This window comes from Arachis ipaensis, chromosome B07, assembly GCF_000816755.2.
Source record: "Arachis ipaensis cultivar K30076 chromosome B07, Araip1.1, whole genome shotgun sequence".
In the NCBI taxonomy this organism is placed as follows: domain Eukaryota; kingdom Viridiplantae; phylum Streptophyta; class Magnoliopsida; order Fabales; family Fabaceae; genus Arachis; species Arachis ipaensis.
In genome coordinates, this window is record NC_029791.2 from 8,858,565 (window position 1) to 8,875,403 (window position 16,839).

General features: G+C 31.1%; 2 protein-coding genes across 2 annotated transcripts in view; both read left to right on the forward strand.

Annotated features, from left to right (window-relative positions):
- LOC110264975 lies at positions 3,347-6,436 on the forward strand. The gene is made up of 11 exons (XM_021107669.1): positions 3,347-3,509; positions 4,025-4,146; positions 4,234-4,501; positions 4,584-4,680; positions 4,787-4,914; positions 5,009-5,093; positions 5,177-5,186; positions 5,380-5,537; positions 5,622-5,745; positions 5,854-6,036; positions 6,266-6,436. The coding sequence occupies exons 1-11, from the start codon at positions 3,347-3,349 to the stop codon at positions 6,434-6,436; spliced, it is 1,509 nt and encodes a 502-aa protein (XP_020963328.1).
- LOC110264976 overlaps positions 13,452-16,839 on the forward strand; it is a 4,488-nt gene continuing 1,100 nt past the window's right edge. The window contains exons 1-7 of the mRNA XM_021107670.1: positions 13,452-13,569; positions 13,656-13,758; positions 14,750-14,925; positions 15,040-15,111; positions 15,206-15,256; positions 15,361-15,799; positions 15,919-16,781. Of these exons, the coding sequence (XP_020963329.1) occupies positions 13,452-13,569; positions 13,656-13,758; positions 14,750-14,925; positions 15,040-15,111; positions 15,206-15,256; positions 15,361-15,799; positions 15,919-16,781 (1,822 nt within the window). The remainder of the gene's footprint in view (positions 13,570-13,655; positions 13,759-14,749; positions 14,926-15,039; positions 15,112-15,205; positions 15,257-15,360; positions 15,800-15,918; positions 16,782-16,839) is intronic.

The following is a 16,839-nucleotide window of genomic DNA, read 5'->3' on the forward strand; positions in this document are numbered from 1 at the left end:
AAGAGTTGTGGGTATAATTGGATAGAGAAGAATAAAAGTGAAATTCCTTTAAGAGATCTTAAGTAAGAATTCAAAAAGAATGCTATAAGACACAAAGTATCACAATAGAGCAGATACAAATAAAATACAAAACATAGAGCAGAAGAATCAAACCGCATAATTAGTTTACTATGACAATAACTCTCAGAGTTCAAAACCACTTAAAATTAAAGGGTTGTGCATGTACTTCTTAAGAGAGATATTTCAAAAGATTCAAGCAAACTGACAGGAATACATTAAAACAGAAAACAAATCAAATCAAAACTTCTTTAGAAAGGACTGAAACAAAATTTCCGAGAGGATTAAATAAACGGTGCAGGTTCGAGTCAATTTAAGGGTTTTCCTGACTCATGTAAAGGAATTCAAAATCAATGACTACATTGTAAGAATCAAAAGAGAAAACTAAGAACCGATCAACTAGATTATGCGTAAGAGAATTCAAATTGCTTTTCAAAATGTAGTCAAGCAAGTGATTCCAAAATAAAGAAAAGAGAAATAAATGATACGTCAGGTAACATGGCACGATAATCACATCCGATGACACCACCCAGTTAAAAAGAAATACAAGGCTCACAAGTGAAGATAGCTAAAGTCAATCATTAATAATCATTTGTGGCACCAGAATAAATCCAAGATCAAGTCAAGGAGTACAGAATTTATAAAGATGGCTATCAATAGTAATCAGGGTAAATACCTTAAAAGTTTCAAGCAGCAACCGAATACAAAACCAAGCAAAGGCAATGTATGAATGGTAAGATAAGGTTGGAAGTTAAATCAATCACATTTCATGAAGGAAATAATGAATAAGGAATTCCAATGCAATTGATAGAGAAGGAGATAACACTAGGCACGATTAAAGGATTATACGCCGAAAAGGAATGAACTTCAAAATTAATTTCTAACGCTCTCAAAGCCCATGAATCATATCTCTTATCAATCTTACTTCATCTATGATAACCCATTAACTTTTTCGTAGACATAACCTTTAACGTTAAGTTGGCCAGACATAACATCATCAGTTATACAACGATAAGCTAACAGCATTAATCAATAGATAGTCATGTTCACAAAACTCTTAATTCTTGTTACTTGGACAAGACCTACGACATGACAGACAATCAGAGAATGAATTAAAGCATGGTCAGTTCATCCCCAAGGCTCTAATCAAGATGAACCGCTCTGATACCATAATGTAACACCCTCACTATCAGAAGTCACACTTCCGGCTGCGCACTCTGATAGCAAGGAGTATTACGACTATTTTACATACCAAATAATGAAATAGGAGCCTATGATTCGACACTGTATCGCTGTTTTCTTTGAAAAACCAGAAATAAATGTTTTATCTTAAGAAAAATACAAACAGGCATATATTCATATACAAGACTCCATACCTAATAGTTCAATATATTATACATATAAAACATACAATTCCTATCCCTCTTACAAACTTGTAATAACAAAGACGAGGGAAGAAAATAATCTAATTAATACAACATCATATAAACCAAACGCAGTATGACTCTTCTTAATGCTTCTTCATCCGGTTCCTGAAAAGGTAAAACTGTAGGGGGGTGAGAACCTAACCACACGGTCTCACCACGGAGTTTCAAAGTTGTCATAAGAAGATATTTAATAAGAAAACTATTTTCAAGCTTAGTGATTATCATTGCCTTATGAATCTTTTAAAAACCAATAGATAATCGTTCAAAACTTTTTCAAAAAAACAATGTTTAATCTTTCAGAAATCCGAAACCTTTCCTTTCTTATAAGAAAATCTCAATCAGAAACCAACCACGCAATCAAACAACACAATCATAATTTTAGCACCAAGGTTCATTCTCAAATGTAGCACGCCAGGACAAACACAGGCAAGACAGACAAGGAAAACACAAGTAGGTAGTAGTTACAGCAAATAGTTCAAGTAGCAGTTAAGAACAGTTTAGCAATTAGGCAAACCAAAACAAGTCAACAAAACTTCCAATTTTATAAAAATTTCGGCAGCATCTCCTCTAAAACTCGGATTCTGCCACCCTTTTCGGGTCCCATCCAAACATTTCTCAAACCTTTTCTCAACCATTTCCAAATCTTAATCATCTTCCAAAACTCAACCAATTCCAATATCAAATTATTTTCAAAGCGAATCAATGCCAATAATAAATCTCTTTTTAAAATCAAATCAGCTCAAATACTAAATCATTTATAAAGTCAGACTAACTCAAAATTAAACCGTTTCTAAAATTAATTCATTTTCATATTTCAAATCATTTCCAAAGCCGATTCGTTTACATTCTCAAAAACAGCTTCAAAACCAAGAAAGCCACTTTTCATAATAATCAACTAAATAACCTTTCAAACTAATTTCTTTTCAGCAATCACAAACTACTCAACCAATCAAGCAATCAGTCATTCAGTCCAACAAACAACCACATTTATAAGACAATCATAATCACAGACATATGTTTCTCACATTAATATCTATTTATAACAACTCTATAAGATAAAATGAATTTTAAGAAAATCCCTACCTCGGTAAGTCAAAACATATAACCCCAAACGTGTCAACTGAACTCTTTTCGCTCAGCCTGAATTCAACTGCAACCAAAACCTCAGCTCCGCTTGCTTTCTCAATAGCAGAACAGCCTCAATCGCAACACGCAACACTCAATTTCTAATCCTTAAAAATATCAATGTTGCAAATACTTTAAACAAAACACTAACACAGGGTCTCCAAAACAGAAATACTTACTGCAGTACGAAAACGAAATAGCGGTGGTCTCTGAACTGGTTTGGCAGCCTCGGCAGCCACCTCACGCGGCAGCGGCGACCGGTTTGCGGCGACAGCAACTGAAACCAATAAGCAGTGCTTGTAACGTTTCCAAAACTTAAAAGAAATGAAATCCAATACTCAAACCCTTACCGGCGGTGGTCGTAGGTAACAGAGGTGGCGTTTCTCGGCGGCAAAGGTTCGGCCACCCATCACCAACGGCGGCGACGGAGGGTACGACGGCGGCTGGACAAATCGGCAGTGAGGAGAACCAGCTCAGTCTCGGATCTCTCTCTCTCTCTTCCACGTGCGGCTCTCCTTGCATTGGCTCCTTTTCCCGGTGACAGCGGCGGATCTGGCGACGGTTTAGGACAGAGACGACGATGGCGGCTGGTCGAGCTAGACGGACTGGCGACGACGGGTCAGCCACACGTCTCCTCTCCCCGCAACTGAGCTCCCTGGCGCGCGTTCTTCCTCTCTCTTCCCTCTGTTCTTCGCACTTTCTCGCTTCTCTGTGCAGCACGGTGGCGACTGGTCGTGATGGCGAGGTGGCGTCCTGAGCAGCGCGGCGGTGGTGCGACGGCTCCTCCCTCCTACCCGACGCTCTCCCTCTCACGGATCCCCTCTCCTCTCTTCCCCTTTCTTTCTTCTTTTCTAGCTGTTGGGTTTTGGCTGTGGGTGTTGGATTATTTTGGGGAAAAGGGTATGGCGGCTAGGTTAGGGAAATTGGGGTTAGGGTTGTGTTTTGGGAATTTAGGGTTTTGATTTGGGAATTAGGATTTTATGATAAAATTGGGAATTTTTGGATTCATCTAAAATTTAATTAAATCTCTAAAATTACTTTGAAATATCATTTATTGTATCAAAATACTAATTGATTTGAAATCAAATACTCTAATTAAAATTATAAGGTAATATAATTAATTTTCTTTATTTATAAAAATATTAGTATTAAATTCTAAAATCTCAATTACTTAAACCAAACCATATAAAATTCTTATTATTTTATATTTGCTAAACTTTATTATTCAAATATAGAAAATAATTCGATAATTATAAAATTAGATAAAACCTTAAATTACTTTAAACTCAATTAATCAAAATTTGCTTTAATTTTTCTTTAATAAAATAATTCCTGAGGTTAAGGTACTTAATGAATAAATAAATCAACATTAATTCTTAATAAGATTTTTCTGAAATTTCTGGGTCTTACAATAGACCCCTCATCTGAAAATCAGGTCTATAAAATCAAAGTAAGGCTTATTAAGTCTTGGTCACTAACTTATTCTGAGCTTAAGTATCAGAAACTGATGATAGAACTGGTCGTGATGGATGAAATGGTTTGTGTAGTTTGCTAATTTTCATATAAGATATTTTTGTAGATCACAAAGAATTTGTTATTAACTTTATATCTTTATGCTTTTCAGGGAGATCATATTCAATGTACCATAAGGAATCCTCTTGGGAGACTATTTGAGGGTGACTTATCTGATGGCAAAGTATACACAATATCCAACTTTTCATTGTCACTGAATGATCAGAAGTACAAACCAACAACTCATTCTCATCGTATATATTTTAAGAGAGAAACTCAGCTTAGGATTATTCATGAGCTTGGCTTCATTGATCATAGTTTCCATTTCGTATCTAATGAACTGATACTCAAGCATTCCAACCCTCAGTCCCACTTAATTGGTATAAATTATTTGAACTTTTAAGATCAATTTTTCTTATGTTATCCAGCTTTTATACACGTAATTTCCTATTTTTTTGCTAGATGTTATTGGCTTGATTACTGGGAATGGTGACACGATTGAGTTTACAAGGAATGGCAAGAGTTGTGTATACATTGTGGTTGAACTTGATGATATGAAGTATTCCCAACCATTATATATATTATTAAACTCTGTTATTTATATTTTATAATTTCATTACTCCTTTTCACCGTCATTAAATTTTTGTTATATGCTTTTTAAATAGGGGTAATGGTAAAATTAGGTGTACTCTGTGGGAAGAGTATGCAAAGATGTTAGTTAAGCATATTGAGGATCAACCCACATATGAGTATATAATAATAATTCAATTTGCAAAGTTCAATCTCTTCAAGGGTTAGTATAAATGTTCTATCCAAATCTGCTAATCAACATGTAAAATTTTTACTTTCTTATTTACATTCTTATATTTTTTTATATCAAATTTTAGGCTCAATGGGTGTATCTAATACAAATTGCAACTCCATTTTGTACATCAACGCTGACTTTCCAGAGGTGAAGGATTTTAGAAAGAGGTAACGTTGATTAATTTATATTTTTTTCAATCATTATTATTTATTCAAAGCTGATTTTTTTTGTTGTTTTATAATTGTTACAGTGTTATAATGGTTGGGGTTCCACCTGCAAACCAGCTGTCTCAATTATTTGATAGACCATCATACTCTCTTGAGGATGATCTTATTAACCAAACAAGTTTCAAGAACATATGTGATCTTAAGGAATCCTCTGAGATTTGATTTTTCTATTTCTCTTATATATATATATATATATTGAAATGATCTTAAATCCATTTTTTTCTAGAATGGTACCTATGTCACATATGGGACTGTTGTTGCTATTAACTACAAGAGTGGCTGGTGGTACAAGATTTGCAAGCATTGTTTCCATGCTCTAAAGGAATCTGAGAATTCATTCCATTGTGTTACATGTGACACATTCCCAAATTCTCATGTTCTTAGGTATATAGTTCTACATTTATAATTATTTTTTGTTAACCTTCATCAATGCCAAATTTTTTGTTTATTAACATCAAACATGTTCAGATTCAGTATAAATTTAAGAGTTGCTGATGAATTAGATACCGCCTCCTTTATACTATATGACAAAGAAGCTAGCAAATACCTTGATGTATCTGCTTCTGATATGCGCCTGTCTCATGTCAACAAGGTTGTATCTGATTTTTTAAATCTTTCTCTATTTTTTAATTTATTTTTTTGTTATTAATATGCCAATTTCTACCTCATTAATTCAATTCATATGTTGCATTTTAATCAGGGAGGTTTGAAGGATGAATATCCTCAGGAGCTCAATGCTTTCGTTGACAAGAACTTCATATTTAAAATTTCAGTTAAGATGGAAGATATCAATGCTTTCCAACCATGCAAAATTTTTATACTTAAGCTTTGTGCTGATAATTCAATCATCTCAAAATTTCTTGATAAACACAAGATATATAATGTATGTTTACAAAGATTTCAAGTTTCTTTAAATCTATATTATTGGTTCATTCTATATATATTTTTTAATTTTATTTCAGAAAAATTTGGTCCATGAAAATTCTGAACTTATTACTATTCTCTCCGACTCTACTCCAAGGTTACAAATTCTTGATTCCTCATTTTTCCTTATCATTTTGGGCTACTATAATTAACTATATAATTTAATTGCAATTTTGCATTCTATACAGCAAACAGGTTCGCCTTCCATTGAGATAATTGGTGATGATAATACTGAATCATTTTCGACTCCAAAAAGGGGACTCATCGAGGCTGCTTCATGTACCAAAAGTCTTATTGATGTTTATCCAGATTCTGAGAACCAGTCATCTACTAAGTCTCGGAAGATTACTGTTGAATAAGTTCATAATGTTGCAAAGCTTCATGAAGAATAGCTTTTCAAGAACCTTTCTTATATTTCTGTAGTTTCGTTTTGATTGCTAAATAATGTTTGTTGTGATTTAATCACATCAAGGTTATGTTTTAAGTTAGTCTTAGTGTGCCTTTTATTCCAATAAGAATGTTAGTGCTATGCACACAATTCATAGTCCTTCTATTATAGTAAGTTGTATACAAATTTCTATGTCATATGTAACTCATGCTTGGTTCTTATCTATTAACTCAATTTCATATATTTAAATCAGGTTTATTATCTTTATTGATTTCATTATTCCTTTATTTACAATTTGTATTCACTCCTTTTTTAAATCTTAACACAATGAGTACTTTTATTTGACATCTTCTTGACAAAATGTCATGTAAATACCGTTATTAATTAATAAAATCTAATTACACTTATTTCACAGTTGATGTCAACCAATTCGTGCATGGACTAACATATGTTAAAATTGTGTATTAAAAACCCTTAAGTTCTATATATTCTTCTTAATGTATAACCTCTTATTAATCTATATTTATATTCATATTATATTTATATTCTCTTTTTTCTTATTGACCAAACAGTTCTTTATACCATACTTCCTTCTAATTTAATGGCTGAAAATTTAATCTTTTTTATTTGTTTTTTTATTCCCGTACTAATTTATTATGCAATGAATACACATACAACTATTCTCACTAGACTTGATTCTTCAAGACATTATCCTGACACATTAATATTTTACAACATGCACTAATTACTTATGTAAGATTTTTTTTTTGGTTATCCCCACTCTACTAATGTAATTTATATCTTATATCTTATATGTACTTACTATAGCCATTACCATTTTCAAGAAGACTATTACATCTATATAAAGTACATCTACCCTTTGCAATTCATTGCCTTTTTTCCAGAGATATTTCAACAACTAACAGGTTCTTCCTCTTTCTTACGTTTATAGTTTCTTTCTTCTTCGAATTCAATACTGTCTCTTCAATATCATATCTTTTACACAAGATCAGTTTTTTATACCATTATACTATTTTTGTTACTTACTAATATCAGAAATGGATACTACTCATTTTATGCCTCCCGAATTTAACCATGATAGAATTTTCTACATGCAAGTGGATCCTCTTGGGGTAATATTCTTAAATGATTGCTCATCAACTTATTTATTGATCAATATTTTGCACTTTTTCAATAATTATTTTGTATATTAGTATTTAAACACCTTTTATTTTTTTTTATGTATTAGATAATACACGAGTTGCCTTCAATTTTTTATCGCACCTACAAAGATCATCTCAAAGAGAGGATGTTATTTGTTGATCTCAATGATAATCAAATAGAACTGCGTTTGGGGAAAGGCAAAACTTCTAGTTATATTCTATCTAGTTTGGAAAATTTACTGAAGTTCTACTCTCTTAAGAAAGGTGGTTGGTTGAAGTTAATGTATGTTGGGAAAGATGTATTTGTCTTGCTAAAGGTCAAAGACAATAACATGTGTAAGATGATTGTAGACCACCCCACTGGAAATTTAAACACTGAGTCAGTTGCAGATATCCTTCAAGATATACCACATTCGTTACCTCAAAATACAAACCTAGCTTACTCTTATACTCATATTTCTCCCATTATTTCAACTCCACATAGTAACACTAATGGTTCTTTACCTACACAGAAGGTTGATCTTGGTGCTAGCTTTTTTGCCTTTACTCAATATAATGTTCACAACCAGCTAATGACAACAAATCCAAATGCAAACAACTCTTATCAATTCCAACACTATGAGGATTCATTTCGTTATGGTTCAGTTAATAACATTGTCAACAACTCTACGAATTATCCTTTACCTGTTCTTTATGGTAATGCATTGGGTTTTAACTGTGGCTCTTTTAAAAATGGAACTACATCCAACATAGATTTAGGTTCTTCCACCCCCTTAAAGTCAGGTTATGTCTGCCGTGCTAAAACTTTAGATTTTAATACCAAAGACACTTGCTACTTAATTAATAATACTTTTTGGTGCATTAAACAAGTTTCATACAACCAGATTCAAAATAGTGCTGTGGTGAGTTTATATTTATTCAGAGTTTATATCTTTTTTCTTAAATTTGTTCACAATTTAGTAGTAATATTTTTTTGTAACAGGTTCTGCCCACCAGATTCGCACAGAATGCTTTTCCAAGCAAGCCTGACAATGTGAATGTTGTTCTTGATAATGGATGTTCATACCAACTGGGATTACGCTGGAATAAAAAAAGGAAGATTCAGCTATATCTGACTAGAGGTTGGAAGCATCTTGCAAAGTCTAATGGATTCAGACATGGCACTTGATTGAGATTTTCTGTATACCCCAATGATGAATCTAACATGCATCTCAAGGTCCTTAGTCTATAAAGATATTATCAATGTAAACTATATTGACATGCATTTAGTTAATTACTTATGTTTTAATTTTCTTTCATCATATTCTTGATCAGTTCACTCTCATGATCACTTCTATCTCTAAGTTATGTATTTCCTTTAACCGGGATCATGTATTGTTATGTTTTTCCTTTCACTAAACCGCTTTTCTTTCTTAATTGCTTGAATTCTTCTACAGATCATATCTTTCCATTGTGTGATGTACTATTAGCTATTTTTTCTCAAGTTTTTAAATTAAAATTGTCCAAATAAAATCAAAGCAACTAATTTAGTTTTTAGTCTCTTAATATCACTAATCGTCATTTTTTCATTTCAGTTTAATTTCTATGAATTGACTCATCAAATGAACTCATACAACAACATATAAGAAAGTTTAGTTATCTTTCATTGGAATTTTTTTCCTTCGTTTTTGTTACCTTACCACCTGTATCATGTTGTTTTCATAAATGTAGGATATATGAACTAAAATCACGACATATTAGAATGTTCACCTATAATTACAGTAATGTTGAATCTTTATATGCACGTTGCTAATTATGTGATTCATTTAGTAATTTTTCTAATATTACATTGTGCACATGTAATAGCTGATTTTTTATTACTTACCTTTTTTTAACACAGATATTTAGTACTCTAAACATTACCTGTCTAGAATTTGAAAAGAAAAAAAATTACAAGTATATCTTACAAATTTACATGTATATATCTTTACCTATCTTGTTGCTAAATTTCCATTTAATTTGAATGATATGATACTAAATTTGCTGAATATTATGTATCATGAATTTTTCATTTAGTTCAGAAAAACTTTCCACCTTAACTTGACTTTTTTTTACAAATTTTTCTTCTTTTTATGAATTGGTTATCATGTACACCTACTAGCCGTGTCTGCAACTTCAATTTCCAACCTGAAGAACTGTAATTGGCTTTTTGCTTCCCCCATTATTTGCTCTGATCTTTTGTGACCAATGCTTTTCTAAGCTATTACCTTCCACAAGTTACCCTATCATGTACTCATTATTCACATAGTTCCACCAATACTGATAAATTGAGTAAGAGTTAATTTTCATATATTTGTCTTTTATATTTAGTACTTTTTTATATTTTCGATAAAACCAGGACATTTTTTTTTCTTATCTTTACTTTCTGACATAAGGTAATCAGACAATAATTATCCCTAAGCTACAGTTTGGAAGCTATGATATCCAAAGTATCATAATATTTAAAATAATATTTTTCTAACTTAGTTATTTCTTTTCTTCTATATTCCTATAGAATTTTTTATACAGTTATTAAACATGAGCTTCCTACATTGTAACCTAGACATCATATTGATATTGAATAACAGATCTAAATACCATGTAATGTGAACAAACTATACATGATTTCTTTTATTTTATATTAATTTTTTTATTCCAACCATGATTTTTTGTGTCATACATACATCATTAGTTCCTTTTTCAACTACAGATTTTGAGAATTCATTACCCTTTTTCAATTTTTTAAATGAACACAATCTTTTTTTACTATTTAAGAATTTTGTTGTCTTCTTTTCTTTGTATTATAAGCTTTTATGAAGATTAATTGTTTGGTTTCTTTCCCACGGTCTACTATGATTTCTTCATGACCAATGGTTTGCTAGGCCATTACCCTTCTACAAGCTATACTCTCTCGTGTAATCATTAATCAGTTTACTCCACCAATAAACATTAATTGAGTAACACTTCATCTTCATGTATCTGTCATTTACTTATAGTACTCTGTTACATTCTCAATGAAATAGTAAACGTTTCTTCTTGATCTTCATTTGCTATCAGTAAAAAGTCATTCAATAATTACCTCTAAGCTATAGCTTCACACATATGACATCCATAGTATCATCATTTGAAATTTTTATTATATATTTTTTACGCAATATTCTTTCCTTCTTTTTTCTTTCAATTGCATTCTATAAGTACAACACTACAAGGATTTTTGCTTTTATAAACACATATGGTTAAGTTTATAAATGTTGTTGTCCTCTTCACCAGTTTCATTCATACTACTTTTAATAAAATAGTTACATTTGTGTGTCTCTAAAAGATTTACTTCCCCAAAAGGTATTTGCATTTTTCTTTTATTAAACATTCATTTCCAGCTTCAGTTCATTTATTGTTTTAGTTCTTACTTCAGTACTACCAGTCTGTGCTACTTATCTTGCTAGAATAATTCACATTTTCTCATATCAGATGGAAACCCAATAAAGCTCTCATAAATTGGTGGAAGAGAGTCGTATTTTTTACCCATATATCAACCCATTTTCGGTATTATATGCTCCCTCACAACAAGAACCCTTTTGTTATTGATTTTGATTTTTATTTATTTAATAATTCTGGTTTAATTTGTTCCTAATGTTTAGTTGATTCCATACATATTCATACATAGATCTAATTTTATATTATGGTCACAGAACATCCATGAGCTTCCCAGCATATTTTACAGAGAGTACAAGAAATCCTTTGAGGATAAAATTCTGATTATTGACTCTAAATATAACCAGATTCAGTTACATATTCAAAGAGGTCATTCGAATGCTTTTATAATCGAAGGTCTTGAGAACTTAGTTAATCTCTATAGATTATCCAATAGAGGTACCATTAAGCTAAGGTATCTCTACAAGGACATCTTCTTTGTCATCATGGTTAGAGACAGGTTCATGAATAAATTGTCTGCCAGTGTTTCTGATATAAAGTTACTGTTACATTCAATATTTACGTTTCTAAAGGTAAAGAGCATATATTAGAAGATCATTATGTACTTGAGGCTGTTCACTACCAAAAAGTTACTTACAAGCCATCAAAAAAGAATCACAAACGTTACAAGCATTCATCTAAAAAGAATATGAAGCTGCACTCTACATTGAGAAGTTCTCCTAAGTTGGTGTCCACCACTTCCGTTAAAAAATCACAACCAAAACAGGACATGCATTCAGTTAGTTGTCAATCAACATTAATTGATCTAAATGTTGTTCCTCTGGATGACCATCACCAACTCAACTCTGAAAGTTTCACACATTCTGATCCAGTGATTAGCTCTAAAGGGATTTCTCACCTTGAACCAGATATAAATTATCAAAAGATGATACGTGATTTCTTTAAGCTATCCAATGAGGAACAGATTATTTTTATTCCCAACCACCATCCTTCTTCTGCTGGATATAATGCTCATTCTTTTTTTGAGTTTCTCCCTACTAAAGAACCCAACTCTTCATACTCATCATCATACGTATGTTTCATTACAGAACAAGAACTTCTTTCTGGTTCATTGGTAATGTTTTTTTTTAATTTTGAAAATATTATATTTAACTCAAACTAATCAAATATGTACAATGTGTTACTTATTTTTTTTCATTTTGTATCTTTCAGATATTACCAATCAAGTTTGTCTTCAAAGCATTCCCTAATATGTGTACTCATGACTTTACAATGGACATTTTCTAATCGTTTATTTGAGGTGTTCATGACCAATGGATGGAGAGAGTTTCTAACTGAGAACCACCTTAGGCCTGGAAGTGTAGTGAGGCTCACAGTTAACTCAATTGATGAGACTATTATGCTAGCTGAAATCATGAAGATCTGAATTCTTGCTTTATTTTTTATGATAAGATTATTAGGATTAGATTTCAGCTTTGTTAAGTATTTTGTATTTTGTTTAGTAATCCTCTGAACCATTCTTTCGTTGAATAGTTATAAGTGTTTACCTCTTTCACGAGCGATTCTTAATCATGGTTTTAGGGGAGGTTTTATGGTTCAGTGAGTTACTTTAAAATTTGTTCGTCTTTCCCATGTAATATCTAATCCTAAGTTACTAATTTCTATTTTGCTATTTATTTATTTTATCATTTATCTTTACATGATTTTTTTACTAAATTATTCCATTCAATCTTACAATTATTAATTTCATAGCAATATACTCATCGATAACCTCTCTTCTCAACTTCGTTTTTAAATATGTTACTAAAACTATGCTGAAACTTAATTCAAAGTTTTCATCAGCTTAGTTCTAATCTTTTTTTTTTGTGTGTGATTCAGACATTTTTTTGTTAACCAACATTATTTTAACATGAATTGACCATATTTTAGACAAAAACAAATGCTTCATTTTGAATACTAAGATTGGAAACCATGCGATGGAATCATTATATAAACTGTATTCTTCATGGACATTTTTTAGTTACTTAACCATCATGTATTTCTTTACACTTTCATTGAAGCTAACATTTTCAAGTACACATGTACAATCAATAGAGTTCATTACATTACTCTTTTTTCATTCACTGATGTTCAAATTTTAGAACATATATATGATTTTGACTCTATTTAAAGAATTAGTTGTTTCTTTCCAATTCTTTAGGTAGCTTTTATATTTTTAGTTACATGATTTCTCACATTTTGAATCACATGAAATTTTAAATAAATTTTCACAATCTCCCGCCACCTTTATATTTTTGAATGTTTACATCATTTATACTTCAGATATATCTCATGGTCATACTTTCAACTTTGTTAAGTATTATCAGATAATAGATGGATTCAGTAGAATATAAGCTTAGTCCTAAGTTAGCTAGGCTGAGGAGGATTTGTATCATCAATGAGAAGAGAAATAGAAAAATACAAGCTTCCATACAGAATGCTTCTGAGAATGGTAATATGATCATTATACTCATATGGTTTCTAAGTTTTTTATATTTTTCTTAATCTTTTTTAACATACTATGTATACTAATACCAGATTTTGCAAACAACACATTGCTTCCAATAAAGAGAAGGTCCCACATGATTTCTAATAACAACATAACGGATTTTTGTTCATTAAGTATTGGCTTTGTTTCTCAGTATTTGCTCAATAAGAAAATCAATTCAACGTTATGTATCAATCAAGTATATTCAACTGGTGATGGAGTTTCTCAAAATAATAGCTTTCAACATTCCAGAACTCCTCTGTCCAATATATCAAATGGTAAGACCTTTCATTCACATTTATTATACAACCAAATATTTATATATATTATTACTCAACATTTTGTCATTCCTTTATTTGACCAGGCAGTACTCAACTCATCAAATACATTCTCAAAAAATAAGGAAAAAGAGAATTACAATGAGCAATTGGCTAACACTTCAAGGTCAACTTTAGTTAATCCTCACGTTACTAACAACTCAACTAACAACAAACACATTATCCTGGATTCCTGGTATGATTTTTTTCATCTTTGTTGTTATTTTTATATAATTTTAGTGTTTTTTTAAGGGACAAAAAAAATTCAATAGTTTTTTTAAGGTTACCACTTTGTAGTTATTTCTATATTTATATCTTAGATATAGTGATTTCATGGAAAAATTTGATTCAATTTTTTTTAATTTTTTATTTAAATGCATTAATAATGTAATGTTCATTTGTTATATATTTAGTGGATTTATACTTCATATGCTACGAAGGTAACTTATATTTAAAGGTATTACATTTTTTCACATATTATTGTTTCTATATTTTTACTTTCTTCGACATATTTAATATTTTATCTATCTTTTTTCGTGCTCTATAAATAATTCAAGCTAATATTTAATTATTAATAACTATTTTCGTACTTTTTTTTCATACTCTATACATAATTCAAGCTAACATTTAATTATTGATAACTTTTTTTGTACTCTATACATAATTCAATGTAATATTTAAATAGGTTATATTTGATACAACTATTTTTTTTGTTTAGCATAATTTTTTTTAATTTTCTATGTTTCAGATTTAATTACTATATATTCAGAGTATTTATTAAGTTCACTATAATTGGATAATTATAAACATTTAAATATACATGGCAGCACACAAATACTCCCAAGTAAGAGTATAGTGCTTAGGGAGAAATCAATCATCGAATCATTATGTAGAAATAGCAAAGAGTTGTTTAATTCTTCTCAATTCTTCAATGGTGAGAGCTCTAACCAAGTTGTCTACAATAAGAAACCGGTATCACATGTTAACAATGGACATTATGAAGGTAAATTATTTTCACATATATTTAACGTGTTATAAAGTTTTATTTAATTATTATTCTTTTGTATAATCCGAACAATTGTTGGATATTTTTGCTAAATATTTTTATTTAATTCAGGTCTTGATGCCTTTGATGATATAGTGATTGACTCAGATTATATTCAACAAGAAATTCATAATAATAATACAGGTTTTTTTTTTTAATTGTCATCTTTTTCGTTTAAATCTTCTTCCTTTTTTCATTTGTTTAATTTTCACATTTTTAATTAATACTATTTTTTTAGGGTCATCTAGCTTAAACACATTATCCAATTGCAATTTGACATGCGAAATAGGTAGATATTAACCTAAAATATATATTTTAGATATATTTATTGTTGCCTTTCTTAAAAAAGTATCCGTATATGATTTTTTTAAAATATTTTTTTATTAAATTTAGTTACCTGGGATGCTGGGGATCCAATTCATGTATGTCGATATTGCAAAGCTATGATGTGGGACGGTGAAAGGCTATCTAAGAGCAAAGGAAGTAATATCCCTATATTCCGCACATGTTGCATGAGTGGGAAGGTTGAGCTTCCTTTTCTTAGGGAGGCACCCCAGATTTTACAAGATTTGCATTTTGAGGATGATGAACGTGGTAGATACTTTCGCAAGAACATACGTTCTTTTAATTCCATGTTTTGCTTAATATCCATGGCTGGTAAAATTAATCACAATATAAACAATGGATCTGCACCTCCTACGTTCTCTCTTAGTGGTCAAAATTACCATTCAATTGGAAGTTTGCTTCCCTCACCAAGTGATATTCCAAAGTTTGCACAGTTATACATATACGACACTGAAAATGAGATTCAAAATCGCATATCTGCCATCAGGTACATAATTTTTTTCAAAAATATACTATGTTATTTACTATAGAATATTTCCTAATAGTTTAATGAAAATATTATATTTTTAAAAGTTTGAGTAGCAATAATTTTTTTTGTTTAAACAGATCTTCCAATTCGAATAATGTTATTGAGCAAACAATTGTTAATGAGTTGAAACAAATGATGGATCTTCACAATCCTCTTCCAAAGTCATTTCGATGTGCACGCGGTCGCTTCAAAGAAGATTCAAAAACTAATATCAAGCTCAAACTAATTAGAAAAAGGGAAAAGGATGGCAGGAGGTATAACCTCCCAACAGCTTCTGAGGTTGCAATACTTATTGTTGGTGATATTGATGAGTCAAGTTTGCAGAGAGACATCATTCTTGAGACTACCTCTAACAGGCTAAAAAGGATAGATGTCCTTCACCCGTCTTACCTGTCTCTACAGTATCCTTTGATTTTTCCCTATGGGGAGGATGGTTTTAGGCCAGGTATTGAGAACTCTTCCACGTTTGATATTTCTGGTACTAAGAAGAGAAAGACTATAAGCATAAGAGAATTCTTTTCATACAGAATACAAATGCGTTTGGAAGGATCATCTATACTATTACATTCAAGAAGATTATTTCAGCAGTTCTTAGTTGATTCATATACTATGATTGAGTCTGAGCGTCTTAGATATTTACGCAACAACCAACCTAAGCTCAGGGTTGACAAGTACAACTCATTGCACGAATCTTTAGTTAGGGGAGAAGCTGATGCGATTCTTTCTGGTCAAAGAATAATTCTTCCAAGCAGTTTCACTGGTGGTCCTAGATACATGTTTAACAATTGTAAAGATGCATTTGCCATTTGCAAGTATTTTGGATACCCCAATTATTTTATCACAATTACTTGCAATCCTGAATGGGACGAGATCAAACGCCTTTTACATGGCACTGGCCTTAAGGCAGAGGATCGTCCTGATATTGCCTCAAGAATCTTTAGTATTAAATTAGATGAGTTGATATCTAATTTCAAGAATGGGAGGTTCTTTGGCAACAT

Coding starts and splice junctions, on each gene's coding strand:
- LOC110264975 (XM_021107669.1), top strand. CDS start 3,347: ATGGCGAGGTGGCGTCCTGAGCAGCGCGGCGGTGGTGCGACGGCTCCT. Junction 3,510..4,024: donor GGATTATTTTGGGGAAAAGG/GTATGGCGGCTA, acceptor GTCTTACAATAG/ACCCCTCATCTGAAAATCAG. Junction 4,915..5,008: donor AAAGTTCAATCTCTTCAAGG/GTTAGTATAAAT, acceptor ATCAAATTTTAG/GCTCAATGGGTGTATCTAAT.